The following is a 20,000-nucleotide window of genomic DNA, read 5'->3' as shown; positions in this document are numbered from 1 at the left end:
CATCGCCATCATTATAACAACAACAATATCAATATAACATATAAATATAACATAACAACAACAATCATAACAACAACAACAGCAACAATGATAATAATAATAATAATATTGATGATGATGATGATGATGTTAACACTACTACTACTACTACTACTACTGCTGCTGCTGCTGCTGCTGCTGCTGCTAGTGATGGAATGACGACGAGACGACAACAACAGCAGCAACAACAACAACAACAACAAAACCTAAGGACAAACCGTCAAACAAAATTGATGATGTAGTCATATAGTCCCCCCCCCCACCCACACACACACACACAAAACCACCATGAGTGCCCTCACAACACAGACCTGGCGGCAGGGACCAGGACGCGGGCAACAGGATGACGTCACTGTCGGGGTACCAGGGGTCTCCGCTGTCGGCCACGCCCCTCAGCCACTCCTCTCCGCTGTCCCGGTCAGGGAACACCAGCATGGCCAGGGCACGGTGCTCGGGCCACACGTCATGCTGCCCGTCCAGTCCCGTCAGCGGCTGGAACACACAGTGCGACAGACGGCGTGCCTGATAGGGAAGGGGTTTGCAGGGAGGGGCCCACTTTCTTCTGATTTTCGTGGACATTCCCCGGTTATTTTATTTTTTTTTTTTTTAGCGAGAACTGCGTGTGCTGTGTGTGTGTGTGTGTGTGTGTGTGTGTGTGTGTGTGTGTGTGTGTGCGTGTGTGTGTGTGTGCGTGCGTGTGTGTGTGTGTGTGTGTGTGTGTGTGTGTGTGTGTGTGTGTGTGTGTGTTTTAGGTCACCGAAAGGCTAAAATTTCGTCGTGGAAATCGCTGTCCTGACGAAAGGATCTGAACAATTTCGGGTGAGTATTTTTGTGTGTAAGTTTACAATACATATATTTGGTTTCATAATCACACCCGTTATTTGCTTAAGTTTTCTATGTTTACTTTAAAGCGTGTTTCTTGTCACATTCTCAGTCATTGCGTATTCGAACTGATCCATTTACAAACTATGCCGAAATGTTGTCCGAGCAAAGGCAGTGCAAACTGAGAAAAGAGAGTTACGGTGGTGGGCTGCCCATGACGTCATATGACCCACTTCTCGCACTGCAAACGACGAAAGGTCCCCAACGAAAGCGGGCCTGCAAACACTCCCTTGTCTCATCACGGCCAGGTGTCCAGGCCTGGTACTGGCTGGGCCATGGGAGGCTTTGTGATGAATAGCGAGCCTAATGCCATCTTATGGTCTTTTGTGGGGTGTCTGCACTTACCGTACTTGCATGGCTTCCACGGTGACAACAACAACAATGATTGTTGTGGTTTGTAGGTTCGGTTGGCATTAACAACAAAAAAATATTCAAAGATTCAAACAAATTTAATCCTGTTGTCCCTTTTGGGGTGTGGAGGATACAATAACAATACATACTCATTGAATGACAACGTCAGTCCAACGATGTCTCCGAAACACACAAAAATTCACACCCACGCACGCACACACACACACACGCTAATGATAATGATTTACAACAAAACAAATCAAACTTAAACATAATGACAAGTATGTTTTAAATGTAACAAAAGTTACACACTCTTTCCTAGTTTTATAAATTTACTTAGATTTAGTTGTGTTTTGTTTTCCCAGCACTGAATAAATTGCATAAACCGAACACAGACAGATGTGATTTATTTTATGTGGTATCAATTTATTTCGAATTACTGTATTTTTTGGACATTCTAAAACAAAATAAAATTCATTCCAAAAGGTACCCATATTACATTCCTTTAAAATTCTGTTTTCTCTGTTTTCGCCTTCTCTTCCTCCTATTTCGATCTGCAGATTATGGTTACTGCAACGAAACTTTATAAAAGAATATATGTAAGTATCTGGAAGTTGTGAGATATATATTTCTTACAAAGAGTTGTGTTTGATGCTCCTATAGAACAGACATTTAGTACTGTCTTCGAGCGATTTTCTCCATGACTGAATGTACATATCTTTTAGACTTTGCGTGATATTTCGACAAAAGAAATCCTTACTATGATTCTTATATAACAATGATGATGATGATGATGATGATGTGATGATGACGATGCTCAACTACTACCACTACTACTACTACGAAGACTACTATCATCATCATCATCATGACCACCACCACCACTGCCACCACCACCACCAAAAACACTGAAGAAGAATCATCATGATGATGATGGTAATGTCTGAAGGCCAGACTAGAAAGAGCTGAGTGCAGTGAAATGACGAAGCGAGAGAGGAATCTCTTTCCAAATACATAAGGTCCAGAGATAACAACAACAACAACAAAACCCAGCAGCGGCCGACTGTGGGGTGTTTGAAACCTGGGAACGTGGAAACAGAGTGGTGATGTCCAAATGTATCTCTCAGCCGTCCAGATGGTATGGCTGTTGTAACTGTTTGTGAGCACGATGCAGAATGTGTTTCATATGGAAACATTTTCATGTACCCCCTATCCTCCTCCAACGAGGTTTCCTAACAGACACACTTACCTCGTTTTGTGGTGCTGCTTTTGCATGGATGCATCGCTGTCATTGTTGTGTGTTGTGCTGTATTGTGATGTCATCTCTGACCCACCCCTCTCTCTCCCCATCCCCCCTTCCCCTTCCCCTCCCGCCCTCCCACCCACCTGAGGGGACAGAGCAGCCAGGAAAGCCAGGTCGTTGTCCAGAAGGTTGTTCTGGTCACGGCGGATGGTCTCGCGGAAGGAGCTCAGTGCGCTATCGGGGAACCGCGCCAGCACGAAGACACACTCTCTGCCCTCGGGGACTGTCATGGCTGCTGCCGTCTGCACACAGGCCCATGGGAGGCGGTGTTCATAAGTACTGAATTATGAATAGGTAAGATCGACATATCTATATCAAAAGAACATTTGTTAGTAGTAAATCCCAATGTAAAAAAATAGACACCGCATCACAAGCCCTAGGGGCTCTTTGAATGATGTACGAAATGTCACAATAGAATGAAGGATAATAGATCAAAGACTTGGCGTCTTCGTTATCCATAAAGAAGGGGGAAGAAGCGTCCAAAACAAGTCGTGGTTTAACTGGTAACCTTAAAAGCTGATTTGCGCAGGGGAAAGGAGGGGGAGCGAGGGGAGGGGGGGGGAACTGGGGAGTGGGGTGTGTGTGTGGGGGGGGGGGGGGGGCACGAGGGGTAGGCGGAAGGTGGGAGTGGGGCGTGAGTTAACAAAAATAAATAAATAAATAAATTTCGAGACGCGACACACAGCACAGCACAGCACAGCACAGCACAGCACAACACAACACACCAGAACACAACACAACAAAGCACAGCACAGCACAGCACACAAAAACACAACACAACACAACACTCTCCAGCACAATACAGTCAGACTTCTCCTCCTCCAACATCCCACTCCAGACACACTGCAGTCAGCACCAGTACCTGCAGGGCTCTCCTCATCCATCCGCACTGAAACACAATACAGCACTGACTGCTTCCCATCCCCTGCCCTCCTTCCCAGTCCCTTGTCCCCACTCCCTTTAATCCCCCCTCTTCCCGAAGTTTCCTTGCAGTCAGCACCAGTACCTGCATGGCTCTCCTCATCCATCCACACTGAAACACAACACAGCACTGACTGCTTCCCCCCCCCCCCCCCTCCTTCCCAGCCCCTTGCCCCCACTCCCTTTAATCCCCCCTCTTCCCTAAGTTTCCTTGCAGTCAGCACCAGTACCTGCATAGCTCTCTAATCCCATCCCTCCACAGTATCAGTATCAGTATCAGTAGCTCAAGGAGGTGTCACTGCGTTCGGTCAAATCCATATACGCTACACCACATCTGCCGAGCAGATGCCTGACCAGCAGCGTAACCCAACGCGCTTAGTCAGGCCTTGAGAAAAAAAAAAGGAGAAGAATAAAATAAAATAAAATAAATAAAGTAAAAAAAAACCACACAAAAAACAAAAAACAAAAAAAGAGAGAGAGAGAAAAGAAATAAAATAAAATAAAATAAATAAATAATATGATAGATAAATACATAAAAATGCTACTACTACTACTACTAATATTTAAAAGGCGCAAAATCTTGATTAAGTTAACTCTAGGCGTACGCACGCGCGCGCGCGCGCGCACACACACACACACACACACACACACACACACACACAACAACAACAACAACAACAAACAAAACAAAACAAAGCAAAAAACAAACAAAAAAAAACACAACACAGCACTGACTGCCTCCTCCCCCCGCCCAGCCTCTTGCCCCCCCCTCCCTCCTGTACCTCCCCCACCCCTTTATCCCTCCCCCTGCCCCCCGCCAGTCAGCCTGCAGTCAGCACCAGTACCTGCATAGCTCTCTCCTTCTCCTCCATCCTCATGACGTCCTCATAAGCCGGGGGCAGGTCCGCCTCTGACGGGAGGGCCGACGCCTGTGTGTAGGAGGGCGGACCTGGAGAATTTCCATTCAACATCAGTTTGATGTTTAGTTAGTTTCTTGACTGTGTGAACATTAAGGAAATGAGAACAGTGAAACGTGAATCTAAGGTCAAATACTACTTGCTGTGGACATTTGTTTTATTTAGTCAATGATGAATCATGAATGATATATGAATGATATGGATACTATTTCGCCCGTACCCCCGAAAACGGAGTATGGCTGCCTACATGGCGAGGCAAAAACGGTCATACACGTAAAGCCCACTCGTGTACATACGAGTGAACGTGGCAGTTGCAGCCCACGAAGGAAGAAGAAGTTATGGCGCGTATTCTCGGTCGGAGATCAAGCTCTGAGCGCTTTACAAACTTGGGGTCATTTGCACATCAGGCTGCCTACCTGGGTAGAGCCGATGCCGTTTGCCATTGGGGCGCTCATCATTCGTTTCATGTGTCAGATTCCAGGCACGCACACATTACAAACTCAGACAATACTCTCAAGGCCTGATCTGAGTGATGGGTTTTGTTCAAAGGTTGAGTGGTGTAATCTCTACTGTGATTATTGCCTGCGCTTGACTGATCATTGTATGTGGGTTTACTTCAAGTCGATATTCAAGCTTCTTATGTCTTTTACATACCACGTTGCATGATTTGTGATTTTCGTTTATTATTATTTATGTGATTTATACAACAGAGTGATTTCTCTTCGAAGGTAATAAAACTGCTCTGCATTCTGTGTGTATTCTGTATTGATTCTTCTGAACAAAACGCGATGTGTTAGCAATACAGAGGAAGAAATCCAAATAAACAATGATTTGCATTTGTATTTGTGTTTCTCTTTCTTGTCAACAACAGATTTCTCTGTGTGAAATTCGGGGCTGTACTCCCCCAGGGAGAGCGCGTCGCTACACTGAGAGCGCCATCCATTTTTTTTTAGTATTTTTTCTTGCGTGCAGTTTTATTTGTTTTTCCTATCGAAGTTGGATTTTTCTACTGAATTTTCCAGGGACATCCCTTTTGTTGTCGTGGGTTCTTTTACGTGCTCTAAGTGCATGCTGCACACGGGACCTCGGTTTATCGTATCATCCGAATGACTAGCGTCCAGCACCACCACTCAAGGTCTAGTGGAGGGGGAGAAAATATTGGCGACTGAGCCGTGATTCGAACCAGCGCACTCAGATTCTCTCGCTTCATAGGCGGACGCGTTACCTCTAGGCCATCACTCCATACATTCTGACCGGTGACCTTTGTGTTACATCAGTGAGAGTAACGGCCCTTCACTGACGAACATATTCGTCATCAGCAGGTAAAGGGTTAAACAAAGTGATTCAGACTAACAACTTCCATATCATTCAAATCAAGTCATATTCATACTTATCAACCACTCAGAATATCATTGTTAGTTATTGTCAGTGAATTACTTTGAAACGGGAAAAAAAATACATAAAAGGAGACACGTGAAAGTACTTTTGATACTAAAATGTAAAATGATATGTTTGTCATGTTGGGTATACTTATTGGCAGTGCGCCCAAACCTTGCAGGAGAAAAAAAGACAACAATGGAAAACATAGACTCGACAAAGACAACGGCAGTGCGCCCAAACCTTGCAGGAGAAAAAGACAACAATAGAAAACACAGACTCGACAAAGACCATTTTGAGGACAAAGTTTTCGGGCACTTCAGTCTTCGACTACAAAAATCAAGACGTTGATTTCTCTCTCTCTCTCTCTCTCTCTCTCTCTCTCTCTCTCTCTCTCTCTTTATTTTCATTTTTTTTTAGGAGGGGGTGGGGTTGATGGGGTTGGGGTCGGGAAGGGGATGCTTTATTTCGTGTTCCTTGTGTTTCATGTTTGTGTAATTAATGTTTTCCCCATTTTTTTGCTGAGTGAAAATGGATGTTTTCATGTCTTTCTCCTGTCACTCCCGTCGTTTAAAATTCTTATCTTGTCTTGTCTTGTCTTGTCTTGCCTTGCCTTGTCTTGTCTTGCTTTGTCTTGCCTTGACTTGTCTTGTCAAATATTGTCTTGCCTTGCCTTGTCTTGTCTTGTCAATTCTTGTCTTGCTTTGCCTTGCCTTGCCTTGTCTTGTCTTCCTTTGCCTTGCCTTGCCTTGCCTTGTCTTGTCTTGTCAATTCTTGTCTTGTCTTGCCTTGCCTTGTCTTGTTTTGTCTTGCCTTGCCTTGTCTTGCTTTGTCTTGCCTTGCCTTGTCTTGTCAATTCTTGCGTTGCCTTGCCTTGCCTTGTCTTGTTTTGCCTGGCCTTGTCTTGTCTTGTCTTGCTTTGTTTTGCCTTGCCTTGTCTTGTCTTGCCTTGCCTTGTCTTGTCAATTCTTGTCTTGCCTTGTCTTGTCTTGTTTTGTCTTGCCTTGCCTTGCCTTGTCTTGTCAAATATTGTCTTGTCTTGCCTTGCCTTGTCTTGTCTTGTGAATTCTTGTCTTGCCTTGTCTTGTCTTGTTTTTCCTTGCCTTGCCTTGCCTTGCTTTGTCTTGTCTAGCACTTGTCTTGTCTTGTCTTGCCTTGTCTTGCCTAGTCTTGTCTTGTCAAATATTGTCTTGCCTTGCCTTGCCTTGCCTTGTCTTGTCTTGTCAATTCTTGTCTTGCCTTTCCTTGCCTTGCCTTGTCAAATATTGTCTTGCCTTGTCTTGTGAATTCTTGTCTTGCTCTGTCTTGCCTTGCCTTGTCTTGTTTTTCCTTGCCTTGCCTTGCCTTGCCTTGTCTTGTCTAACCTTGCATTGGCTTGCCTTCCTTTGTCTTGTCTTGCACTTGCCTTGCCTTGCTTTGTCTTGCCTTGCACTTGTCTTGCCTGGTCTTGTCTTGTCTTGTCAAATATTGTCTTGCCTTGCCTTGTCTTGTCTTTGTCAATTCTTGTCTTGTTTTGCCTTGCCTTGCCTTGCCTTGTCTTGTCTTGCACTTGTCTTGTCTTGTCTTGACTTGTCTTGCACCTGCCTTGCCTTGCCTTGTCTTGTCTTTCCTTGCCTTGCACTTGTCTTGTCTTGTCTTGCCTTGCCTTGTCTTGTCTTGCCTTGTCTTGTCTTGTCTTTTCTTGCCTTGTGCTTGTCAATTCTTGTTGTTCTAAGCACTGTACGTAATACCCTATAAAGGGAGGGAGGGAGACCTTCTTACCTCTGAAAATGGTCGGTGATGAAATGGATGCTGACTTCGTCGCTCAGTCAGTCGCATCTTTTGTTTTCTTTATGTCTTGCCTTGTCTTCTATTTCATTTTATTTATTTATCTATTTATTTTTATTTTCATTTTTGTACACTTATAGTTGACTTCATTAAGTTTTTATTACATTATCATTATTAGTAGTAGTTCTTTTCTTTTTTTTTAATGTATTTATCTATTATTTATTTACTTATATCTTTTTATTTTATTTTATTTTATTTTATTTAGTTTATATATATATTTTTTTTCTCAAGGCCTGACTAAGCGCGATGGGTTACGCTGCTGGTCAGGCATCTGCTTGGCAGATGTGGTGTAGCGTATATGGATGTATCCGAACGCAGTGACGCCTCCTTGAGCTACTGAAACTGAAACTTGTCTTGTCTTGCCTTGTCTTGTCTTGCCTTGTCTTGTCAATTCTTGTTGCTCCAAGCACTGACGGTAGTTCCTCACGCAGGCAGGGAGGGATGCAAGGAGGAAGGGAGGGAGACCTACTTACCCCTGACCATGGTGGGCGATGAGATGGATGCCGATTGTGTCGCTCCGTCGGTCGCATCCTTTGTCTGCGGCACAGCAGACGCTGAAGGCTGGGCCTGGGGCTTGGTGGAGGTGGGGGTGGGGGTGGGGGTGGGCGAGGCTGCTAGCAGCTGGGGGCCGGGGCCGCGAAGGACGTAGGCAGTGTGGGGGGTGAAGGGGAGGTTGGGGAAGTTGTTGTGGCTCTTGGTGCACGGGGTGATGCCCGTCTCGCATTTCACGTACTGTATCGGCGGTCCGCCACCACTGGCTGCTGCTGCTGCTGCTGCTGCTGCTGCTCAAAGACAGCACCAAGTTGTAGTGATGAGAACGACGATGACCACGATGGCGTGTTAGCAACAGCCAATAAATTTGTGTAATTGCTGTACGTAATATACCCAAACTGAATTACAAACAAATTCATAAAAGGAGGAGGAGGACGAGGAGGAGGAGGAGGAGGAGAAGAAGAAGAAGAAGAAGAAGAAGAAGAAGAAGAAGAAGAAGAAGAGTTTGCAAAGTACAGCCAGACATGCAGACAAACAGAGCCAGGCAGACTGACACACAGAGAGACACACAAACAGACAGACAGCAAACAGGCAGACCGTCTAAACAAAAAAATAGTGCGCGCGCGCACACGCACACACACATACACACACACACAGAGGCAAACAGGCATATGTGGCATGATGATGGTGGTGATGATGATGATGATGATGATTACTTTTATCCTCATTATCATTGATACCATCATCATCTTCATCATCGTCGTTATACGTACCCTGTGCACGCACGCAAACACACACACACACACACACACACACACACACACACACACACACACACACACACACACACACACACACATAGGCAAGCAGGCATATGTGGCATTATCATTGATACCATCATCATCATCATCATCATTATACGTACCCTGTGGCTGGGTAGGGTTGGGACTGGGCCGGCTGCAGCCTCGGGGTACGGTGCCAATGGCTATGGGGATGACAGCTTCCAGATCCAGACCCCACGGCACATGCACACACACCTGTGTCAAAAACCAGACAGACCACCTGGCTTTCAGAGTTCGAAACGATTACTTCATGAACATCAGTATCAGCTATCACAATACTATGTTCTGGTTATAAGAATCCAGTGAAATCACGTAGCTTTCAATGCAGTTAAAATGATTGTTTCATTAGTATTGATATCAGCTCTGCTTTCAGCTCACAGTATTATGTTCTGGTTACAGGAATCCAGTCGAAATTTGTATTTTTTGTATTTGTATTTCTTTTTATCGCAACAGATTTCTCTGTGGGAAATTCGGGCTGCTCTCTCCAGGGAGAGCGCGTCGCTATACTACAGTGCCACCTTTTTTTTTCTTTTCTTTTTTTTTTCCTGCGTGCAGTTTTATTTGTTTTTCCTATAGAAGTGGATTTTTCTTCAGAATTTTGCCAGGAACAACCCTTTTGTTGCCGTGGGTTCTTTTACGTGCGCTAAGTGCATGCTGCACACGGGACCTCGGTTTATCGTCTCATCCGAATGACTAGCATCCAGACCACCACTCAAGGTCTAGTGGAGGGAGAGAAAATATCGACGGCTGAACCGTGATTCGAACCAGCGCGCTCAGATTCTCTCGCTTCCTAGGCGGACGCGTTACCTCTAGGCCATCACTCCAAATAACGTTGCTTTCAATAAAGGTCAATAAATGGTTGTCTCATGAATATTGATATCAGCTCTCTTTTCAACCCACAGTGTCATATTCTAGTTATAAGAATCCAATGAAACCACGTTACTGTCAATAAATTCATAATGATTGTCTAATGAATATCAATATCAGCTCTCTGTTAAACCCACAATGATATGCTCCGGTTATAAGAATCCAATGAAATTATGTTACTTTCAATACAGTTAGAATGATTGTCTCATGAATATCAATATCACCTCTATTTCTATCTCACAGTATAATGATCTGGTTATAAGAAATCAATGAAATCACGCTGCTTTCAATGCATTTAGAATAATTGTTTCATGAATATTAATATCAGCTCTCTTTTTAATTCACAATAATATGCTCTGGTTATAAGAATCCAATGATATTATGTTACATTCAATACAGTTAGAATGAATGTCTCATGAATATCAATATCACCTCTATTTCTATCTCGCAGCATAATGATCTGGTTACAACAAATCAATGAAATCACGTTGCTTTCAATACATTTTGAATAATTGTCTCATGAATGTTAATAACAGCTCTCTTTTTAATTCACAGTATTATATTCTGGTTAAAAGAATCTAATCAAATTCACATTGCTTTCAATAACGTTAGAATGATTATCTCATGAATATCAATATCTGCCCTCTTTTTAAAACTCACAATACTATGCTCTGGTTATAAGACTACAGCGAAATTAAGTTGCCTTCAATACAGTTAGAATGATTGTCTCGTGAATATTGATATCAGCTCTCTTTTTTAACTCATAGCATCATGTTCTGGTTTCAAGAATCCAATCAAAATCACGTTGCTTTCAATAAAATCAAAATGATTGTCTCATGAATACTAGTATCAGCTTTTGTTTTATCTCACGGTATTATGTTCTGGTGATAAGAATCCAATGAAATCACGTTGCTTTGAATAAAGTTAGAATGATTTCTCATGAATATTTGTATCAGTCTCCCCCCCCCCCCTTTTTTTTTTAACTAAAAATATTATTCTGGAACCGTAGTTTCGTAATATTTCTGCTACAACCGCAGAATGGAAAATACATCACAACACACTACTTTTTTGAAAACATGCATACGGACATATGTGATAATTCATCGTGATGATTTCTTCGAATTGTCATGCTGCACCTATTGTACGCGTTTTTATTATTTTTCCTATGCAGTTGACCTTTTTCTCATATTGTGACTAATTTTGTTGTTGTTGCACAGACAGACAGACAGACAGACAGACAGACAGAGAGACAGAGACAGACAAGGAGAGAGTGACACAGACAGAGAAGAGAGAGAGACAGAGACTTAAAGAGATAAGAACGCAGATACGGATAATTCATTCAAGTATTCACCTTTGTCCCCCATGGATGGATGCAATCCCATGATCAAAAGATTTTTTTTTAAATCAAGTTATGATACACGGCCATGTCATTTCGAAACAATATTAGTTCAGAATTCTAAGACATCAGAAACGAATGCTTTTAAAACTGATAAAGAAATTGCGAATTGTCTGTTCATGCACAGAAGCCACTACAGAAGAGAGAGAGAGAGAGAGAGAGAGAGAGAGAGAGAGAGAGAGAGAGAGAGAGAAGAGAGAGAGAGAGAGAGAGAGAGAGTACCTTAACGGTGTAGGTACACAGTATGTTGTGACAGGTGAGTTTCCTCGTGGAGGGGGGTACGGCCGGAACAGGAAGCAGAATATCTGTCAGGGTCATCGTTGTTCCCTGCGGACATGTCATACACACGTAACTAAGTAAGGAAATTATAAGAAGAAGAAGAAAAAGAAGAAGAAGAAGAAAAGACAATGAATGATACATCGAAGGCAAATAACTCAAATGACATGGAACAGAAGTTTGCACACCCACACACGCGTGCACGCACACACACACACACACACACACACACACACACACACACACACACACACACAGGTACACACCCCAAACACACTGATAGAGACAGACAGACAGAGAGAGAGAGAGACTGATGCTGATACTGGCATATTTTATTGTCCATTTAGTAACTTACCCCTGTAGATAAAGGGGGGGGGGGCGGTAATCTTTAGAGAGACAGACAGACAGAGACAGACACACACACACACACACACACACACACACACACACACACACACACACACACACACACACACACACAGAGGAAGTCTTCATAACGTTCTCGCAACAATTTGTAGCCTCATGGACACTCATAATTTGTTAAGAAAAATCAATGATGAAATCAGTCATAAACTATACACAACCAGAGAACAGCCTCCAGGTTTCTTTTCATAAAAAAAAACAACTCTTTTTTCTCTGTTGTCCTTGTGCCTGGCGCCTTTCTTGGGCTTCACAAGAGTGACTTGTATAACAAAAAGGGAGATCAGTCAGAAGAATAAGACAAAGGAACTCCACCTTTGCCAAAGAGAGCTCGGACTGTAAAGAGGAGACGGCAATGCTAGTGGACTTGGTCTCGTCATTGGCCGAGAAGACAACGCTCTGCACCAAGGCCGCCATGATCTTGCCCATGTCTTTGGTGCTGTCGTTTTTGGCCTCCACTGTCCACACACAGGAGTTCATTCAGGACCAGTAGGAGGAAGGTGGCAGAATGGTTATAAGACGCTCAGTCCGTGAGGGTGTGGGTTCGAACCCGCTCCCGCCCATTCTCCCAAGTTTGACTGGGAAATCGAACTGAGCGACTAGTCATTCGGATGAGATCCCCGTGTGCAGTACGCAGTTTGCGCTACTGAAAAAGAACCCATGACAACGAGAGTGTTGTCCTCTGGTAAAACTCTGCAGAAGAAATCCACTCTGATAGGACACAAAAACTATATATGCATGCACTCGAGGCCTGACAAAGTGCGTTGGGTTATGCTGCTGGTCAGGCATCTGCCTAGTAGATGTGGTGTAGAATGTATGGATTTGTCCGAATGCAGAGACGCATCCTTGAGAAGCTGAAACTGAAACTCATGACCAGTTATCCATTCACCACATCAGATAGGTAAATGCCTGACCAGCAGCATTACCCAACGCCCCTGTCAGGCCTTGAGTGCATGCATATGGATTTTGTGTGTACCTATCGGAGTAGATTCATTTTAAGATATTGTTTTTTTCCAGAGGACAACACAGTTGTTGCCATGAGTTCTTTTTTCAGTAGCGCCAACTGCGTACTGCACACGGGAACCTCGGTTCATCGTCTCATCTGAATAACTAGACACTCAGTTTGATTTTCCATTCTTTCTTTTTTTTTTTTTTCTTTTGCGTTCACTCGTATGCACACGAGTGGGCTTTTACGTGTATGACCGTTGTTACCCAGCCATGTAGGCAGCCATACTCCGTTTTCGGGGGGGTGTATGCTGGGTATGTTCTTGTTTCCATAACCCACCGAACGCTGACATGGATTACAGGATCTTTAACGTGCGTATTTGATCTTCTGCTTGCATATACACACGAAGGGGGTTCAGGCACTAGCAGGTCTGCACATATGTTGACCTGGGAGATCGTAAAAATCTCCACCCTTTACCCACCAGGCGCCGTCACCGTGATTCGAATCCGGGACCCTCAGATTGACAGTCCAACGCTTTAACCACTCGGCTATTGCGCCCGTCAATTTTCCATTCAAACGTGGGAGAAAGCGCGATAGCAGGATTTGAACCCAGACACTCATGGACACTGTATTGGCATATAAGCATCTTCACCATTCTGCCACCTAAATGAATACAAACAGCAAATCCAATCCAATCCAATCGAAGTATGGTGCTTAGATAGTCGCCAACCACTATGGCCATATAAACAAACAACGAAAGGGCTGAATGTTCCACAGCCTTTTTTGGCCGTAGGACCAGTGACTTTATACTGAACGTGTCAAGGGCTCGGCAGAGTAAGGAAGTCTTTCTGACGGTTTTTTTTTCTTTCTTACATTTGGTTGGTCAATTCGACAATGTATCTTTTATGATGTGTTCGTATTGATATGACGTGTTTCCGTGTTACATGCTTAAATAATCATTATGTTTTATTTGTACTTTGTTATGTTTTAGCATTGATATGATGTGTGTCGATGTCACATGCTTAAATAATTATTATACGGATTGTATGTACTTTGTTTCCTGTGTACTGTTCAAACCTTGGAGACGAATGACTGGAGGGAAAAAAGGCACAGTACCCGCCTTCCACATTTTAAGCAAATGACAAAGTACCGAAGTGCCGTTTATCCCTTAGTAGTTAGTTTACATTGATTATGTTTTTCCTTTCTGTTCCATTTTATTTGCTTTGCACCATTTTTGTTCTAATTTGTACCTACTTTGTCACTAGAGCTTTACAGCAAATGACATTAAACAATCCAGTGTTCAGTGTGCTCTCTCTAACACACATATCTTTACCTGTAAGAACGATGGCTTCTCCAGGGCAGTAACCGAAGTGATTTGTTTGTGCGGAGAGAGTTAGCGTTCCTGCATTGCCCAGGCCCAGGGCTTTGGACACTGTCTTGTTGACCTCTTTCTTCTTGGCGGGCTGGAAGGAAACGAACCGTGGTTACTGGTGTGATAGTACAGATATATATATATATATATATATATATATATATATATATATATATTTCACAATGATCAAAATATACCAGAGAAAATGAGGAGGATATCCATGTGTTAATTTTATTTTCTTATGTTAATTTAGTAAGGTAGATAATTGATATACTGAACTATATCATTGCCAGAACTGATGGTTGAGTTTGTATGATTAGGTTTGTGTGTGTGTGTGTAGGTTTTTTTCCCGCTTGTTTAGTGTATTGTGAGAGAGTGATATTTAGATAATTTTTTCTTTGTATGTAGAGTGATATTTACAGATTGTTTTCTTTGTTTGTTGATGAAATGCTCATAAGCAGAATGTTATTTTGCACTTAAGGGGATTCAAGAATTAACCCTCGTCACCCACTTGTCAATAGACCGTTACAGGAAATGACGATAAAATGTCAAAGCGTCAAAACGTCTCTCTCTCTCTCTCTCTCTCTCTCTCTCTCTGTACCCTCACAGCATACCGTCCCTCCCATCCTCCCGTGCTACCGCCTTTCGGTCTTCTCTTGTGACGATAAGGACAGGAATTTGTTGCCAGCTGAAATAAGTTGTTATTTCATTACATAAATTCTTCTCTCTCTGGTTCCCTGCTGCTCAAGTGCGTATATTTCAAATACCTCATTCCGGCTTCACACACACACACACACACACACACACACACACACACACACACACACACACACACAGACCACCCCTCCTCCTCCCCCCAACTACTCCCCCTACCACCCCCCCACCCCCCACCCCCCACACACAACCCAACACCCCTACAAACAAACCTGATAGACTGGCTCGTTGATGTTGAGGTTGCTGAGGACGGTGAAGGGCTTGTACCACTTGTTGTTGATGGAGGGGAAAGGCTTGTCCACCTCCACCTTCAGGAACCAGCGGATGGCGCCGTACTGACCCTCAAAGGACGACGGCAGTCGGTCCGCAGGCAAACGGAAGGCGAAGGCCCATCTGTGCTTGCCCACGGTCAGCGTGAGGTTGGGCCCTTCCTGGTTCTCTGGTAGAAAGGGAGGAAGGAGGGGCCGAACGGTTAAATCAAGCCGCTGATCGTGTGAGGCGCTTAACTAAAGCCCATTGTATGGGGAAGTGTGTGCCTCGTAGGTACTATCTATCTATCTATCATTATCATTATTATTACAATTATCTATCTATCTATCTATCTATCATCATCATCATTATAATTATCTATCTATCATCATCATTAATATCTCTATCTATCTGTCTATCTATCTATCTATCTATCTATCTATCTATCTATCTATCTATCATCATTATTATCTGTCTATCTACCTATCTATTTATCTATCTATCTATCTATCTATCACCATCGTCATCATTATTATCATTATCACTATTTTATTTTTCTTGTTGTTGTTATTGTTCTTCTTCTTCTTCTTATCATTAACATCATTATCAGTATTATCATCATATGTTGATACAGAGTCCGTGAGGGTCTGGGTTCGAATCGCGCTCTTGACCTTTCTCGCAAGTTTTGACTGGAAAATCATACTGAGCGTCTAGTCATTTGGATGAGACGATAAACCACGGTCCTTTGTGCAGCACGCACTTGCCGCACTGAAATAGAACCCATGGGCAACAGAAGCGTCGTCCTTTGGGAAAAAGACGGGCGCAATAGCCGTTGGACTTTCAATTTGACGGTCCCGGGTTCGAATCACGGTAACGGCGCCTGGTGGGTAAAGGGTGGAGATTTTTCCGATCTCCCAGGTCAATATATGTGCAGACCTGCTAGTGCCTGAACCCCCTTCGTGTGTATACGCACGCAAGAAGATCAAATACGCACGTTAAAGATCCTGTAATCCATGTCAGTGTTCGGCGGGTTATGGAGACACGAAAATATCCAGCATGCATGAATCACAACCGAGTCATCGGCAAATCGATGTTGGTCGTGTAACGGAAAGAAGGGGAAAAAAAATCCAGCTATGAAGAAGAAGTCCACTCTGACGGGTACAGAGATCTGTATGCATGTAATCATTGTTTAAGTAGCACGTTGGGTGCTGCTGGTCAGATATCTGCCTAGTGGATGTGGTGTAGCGTATGTGAATTTATCAAAATGAAGTGACGCTTTCTAAAAGAAAGTGAAATTGAGACTGGTGAAAATCAACACCGTGGAACGTGCCCTTTTTGCTCAGATTTGACGGGTGGGTTCTATAGGCAAGCGGTTAGACTTTCAATCTGAGTTCTGGGTTTCGAATCGACGGTGCTTGGTGGGTTGAATGGGAAGGATATTGTTTTCCAGACATTAGCAACACTAACAGCAACAACAACAGCACAACAACACCAACAACCACTACCACCAAACAAAGTCTCCATCCACCACCCGCAGTCCACCACTAATTCCACACCCTTTCCATCCCTTCACTCCCACCACACCCACGTTTCTTGCCGAACAGTTTGGAGACTTTGGCGAAACACTTAACACCACCACCACCACCACCAACAACAATAAACAAAGCCCTCCCACCCCCCACTACCCCATGACCCAAACCCACTCCACCCCACGCCCTTTCCATCCATACCCCCAAACCACACTCATGTTTCTTGCTGGAACAGGTTGCAGACCAGCGCCAAACACTTAAAACCACCACCACCACCACCACCACCATCACCAACAGCAACAATAAACAAAGCCCCCCCCCCCCTCACCCCGACCACCAAACCCCCACCCCCACCACTTCCCCATGAACCCAAACCACTCCACCCACACCCTTCCTTTCCACACCACCCACACCACCACCACCAACAACACCACCACCAACACCACCCACACCACCACCACCCACACCACCCACACCACCACCACCCACACCACCACCAACACCACTCACACCACCACCACAAACACCACCACCAACACAACCACCACCACCAACACCAACACCACCACCAACACCACCACCATCACCACCACCAACACAACCACCATCACCACCACCAACACCACCACCATCACCACCACCACCACCACCATCACCACCACCACCACCAACGCCACCACCATCACCACCAACACAACCACAACCACTACCAACACCACCACCAACACCAACAACAACACCACCACCATCACCACCACCACCACCACCAACGCCACCACCAACGCCACCACCATCACCACCAACACAACCACCACCACCACCACCACCACCACACCATCACCACCACCAACAAACAACACCACCACCACCACCAACACCACCACCACCACCAACGCCACGACCATCACCACCAACACAACCACCACCACCACCACCAACAACAACACCACACCCACCAACATCAACGCCACCACCATCACCACCAACACCACCACCACCACCAACAACAACACCACACCCACCAACACCAACGCCACCACCATCACCACCATCACCAACGCCACCACCACCAACACCACCACCACCACCAACAACAATAACACCATTACCACCAACACCACCACCACTACCATCACCACCATCAACAACAAACAAAGCCCCCATGGTCCACCATCCAACAACCACCACTACCTTATGACCCTAACCCACTCCAATCCACCCACAATCCTTCCACGCCACACCCCTTCCACCACCACCCCAACAGCCCCCCCCCCACGCCCCCACCCCACATCCCCTCCCACCCCCCTCCACCCCTCCCAAATCCCTAACCACACTCACGTTTCTTGCCGAACAGGTTGCAGACCTGGGCGAAGTACTTCTCGGTGGTGACCTGGTCCGAGTTCCAGTCCCGGGTGAAGTCCTTGGACCACTTGGTGAGGGCCTCCCCGTGACAGAACACCCTCACCCCCTTCACCACCACGGGCACCGCCACGTCTAGCATCACCACCCCCGTCACCCTCTCCCCGTCCCGGAACACTTCCTGGCCGTGCTTCAAGGTCACCGCGCATGCGCGGAACTTGCCCATTTTGTGTGTGTGTGTGTGTGTGTGTGTGTGTGTGTGTGTGTGTGTGTGTGTGTGTGTGTGTGTGCGTGTGTGTGTGTGTCCGTAACAACGTTCTCCAACAGCGGCAGCAGTGTGTGTTAGTGTGTGTTAGTGTGTGTGTGTGTTAGTGTGTGTGTGTGTGTGTGTGTGTGTGTGTGTGTGTGTGTGTGTGTGTGTGTGTGTGTGTGTGTGTGTGTGTGTGTGTGTGTGTGTGATTCCCCGGCCGGTCAGCTAAGATTCAGTAGGAGCTGTAGGAGAATATGATGAAATGGATAATCAGAAGAAGATAAAGAGAAAGGGCGTGGAGAGAGAGAGAGAGAGAGAGAGAGAGAGAGAGAGAGAGAGAGAGAGAGAGAGAACGAACGAACGAACGAAATTTTATTTTACGAGGGTAAAGGAGTAAGCACAAAGTACTTTTTTTACATCCAGCCCTCTGGGCATAAATAATAATTGGAAAAAAAAGCAACAAAGTAACAACAACAACAACAACAACAACAACGAAAAAAGCGAGAGTCAATTCACAACACCAAAGTCAAAATTGCATAAGCATGTGCAAACATAAACATAGAACTTATGTACAATACAATATCGCAATAGATGAATAACAACGAGGACAATAGGGTAGGGGCGTGGTGGAGAGCGGAAGGAAGAATGGACAAGGGGAAGAGTAAAGAAGGCAGGGGAGGCTGACAACAGACAGATATAGTAACAGTGACAGTGGAGAGACATAGAGACTGACAGGGGAGGGGAGAGAGAGAGAGAGAGAGGTGACAGTGACACTGATACTGACGCGATAGGATGGAAACAGGAAATATGAGGCAGGAAGGCAGAAAGATGATGATGAGAAGGATGAGGAGAGAGGGAGAGAGAGAGGGGCGGGGGGATAGAGAGAGAGAGGGGGGGGGAGAGGGAGAGAGGGGGGAAGGGGGGAAGAGGAGGAGGGGGGAAGAGATAGAGAGAGGAAAAGGGACATGGAGAGGGAGAGAGAGATTGGGAGACTGACAGGCTGATAAAGAGATCAGTGGAAGACAAAATATACGAAGAGGAGGAGGAAGTGAAGAAAAAAAGAAGAAGAAGAAGAAGAAGAAGAAGAAGAAGAAAGGAGAGGAGGAGGAGGAGAGGAACAAGAAGAACAAGAACAATAATTCCTTGTCAGTCTGTTATGTGGATTACACCACTTTACAGGACATTGGAAACCGAAACGGAGCACACAGCTTCAAGACAAGAAGTTTACATAAACATTCACCTGATGAATGAACTCTTATTCATTTAACACACGCGCGCGCACACACACACACACACACACACACACACACACACACACACACACACACACACACACACACACACTTCCTTGACGGCTCAAGATTAAACAGAAAAGATGCTGACATTGGTGGATTTCCATCAACTAGCGACAGTACAATTTAGAGAGGAGACGCTTAATCCTAGATAGTCCCTTGGAAAAAGCAAACAAACAAACAAACAAACAAACAAACAAAACAAAACAAAAAACAAAACAACAACATGAAAATCGCAACTTCGATTTTCTTATCCGAGTTGTTAGAGAACGATCGAACGAACGATCGAACGAAAGAACGAACGAAAGAACGAACGATCGAACGAAAGAACGAACGAACGAACGAAAGAACGAACGATCGAACGAAAGAACGAACGAAC

The 20,000-nt window shown here is 44.7% G+C and overlaps 1 protein-coding gene across 6 annotated transcripts in view; it reads right to left on the bottom strand.

Moving 5' to 3' along the window:
• The window catches only part of LOC143285757 (uncharacterized), a 26,480-nt gene that overhangs the window by 5,549 nt on the left and 931 nt on the right, over positions 1-20,000 (bottom strand). The window contains exons 2-11 of one of the 6 annotated variants that reach the window (XM_076593170.1): positions 18,059-18,571; positions 15,155-15,381; positions 14,190-14,319; positions 12,226-12,368; positions 11,437-11,541; positions 9,035-9,146; positions 8,091-8,402; positions 4,342-4,445; positions 2,659-2,817; positions 351-531 (exon numbers count right to left, since the gene is read on the bottom strand). In XM_076593170.1, the coding sequence (XP_076449285.1) occupies positions 351-531; positions 2,659-2,817; positions 4,342-4,445; positions 8,091-8,402; positions 9,035-9,146; positions 11,437-11,541; positions 12,226-12,368; positions 14,190-14,319; positions 15,155-15,381; positions 18,059-18,305 (1,720 nt within the window). In that variant the 5' untranslated portion in view covers positions 18,306-18,571. The remainder of the gene's footprint in view (positions 1-350; positions 532-2,658; positions 2,818-4,341; positions 4,446-8,090; positions 8,403-9,034; positions 9,147-11,436; positions 11,542-12,225; positions 12,369-14,189; positions 14,320-15,154; positions 15,382-18,058; positions 18,572-20,000) is intronic. The other 5 variants (XM_076593171.1, XM_076593172.1, XM_076593173.1 and 2 more) reach the window with 5 other exon arrangements.

This window comes from Babylonia areolata, chromosome 9, assembly GCF_041734735.1.
Source record: "Babylonia areolata isolate BAREFJ2019XMU chromosome 9, ASM4173473v1, whole genome shotgun sequence".
Classification (NCBI taxonomy): domain Eukaryota; kingdom Metazoa; phylum Mollusca; class Gastropoda; order Neogastropoda; family Buccinidae; genus Babylonia; species Babylonia areolata.
This window is presented reverse-complemented; position numbering and strand designations above follow the sequence as displayed.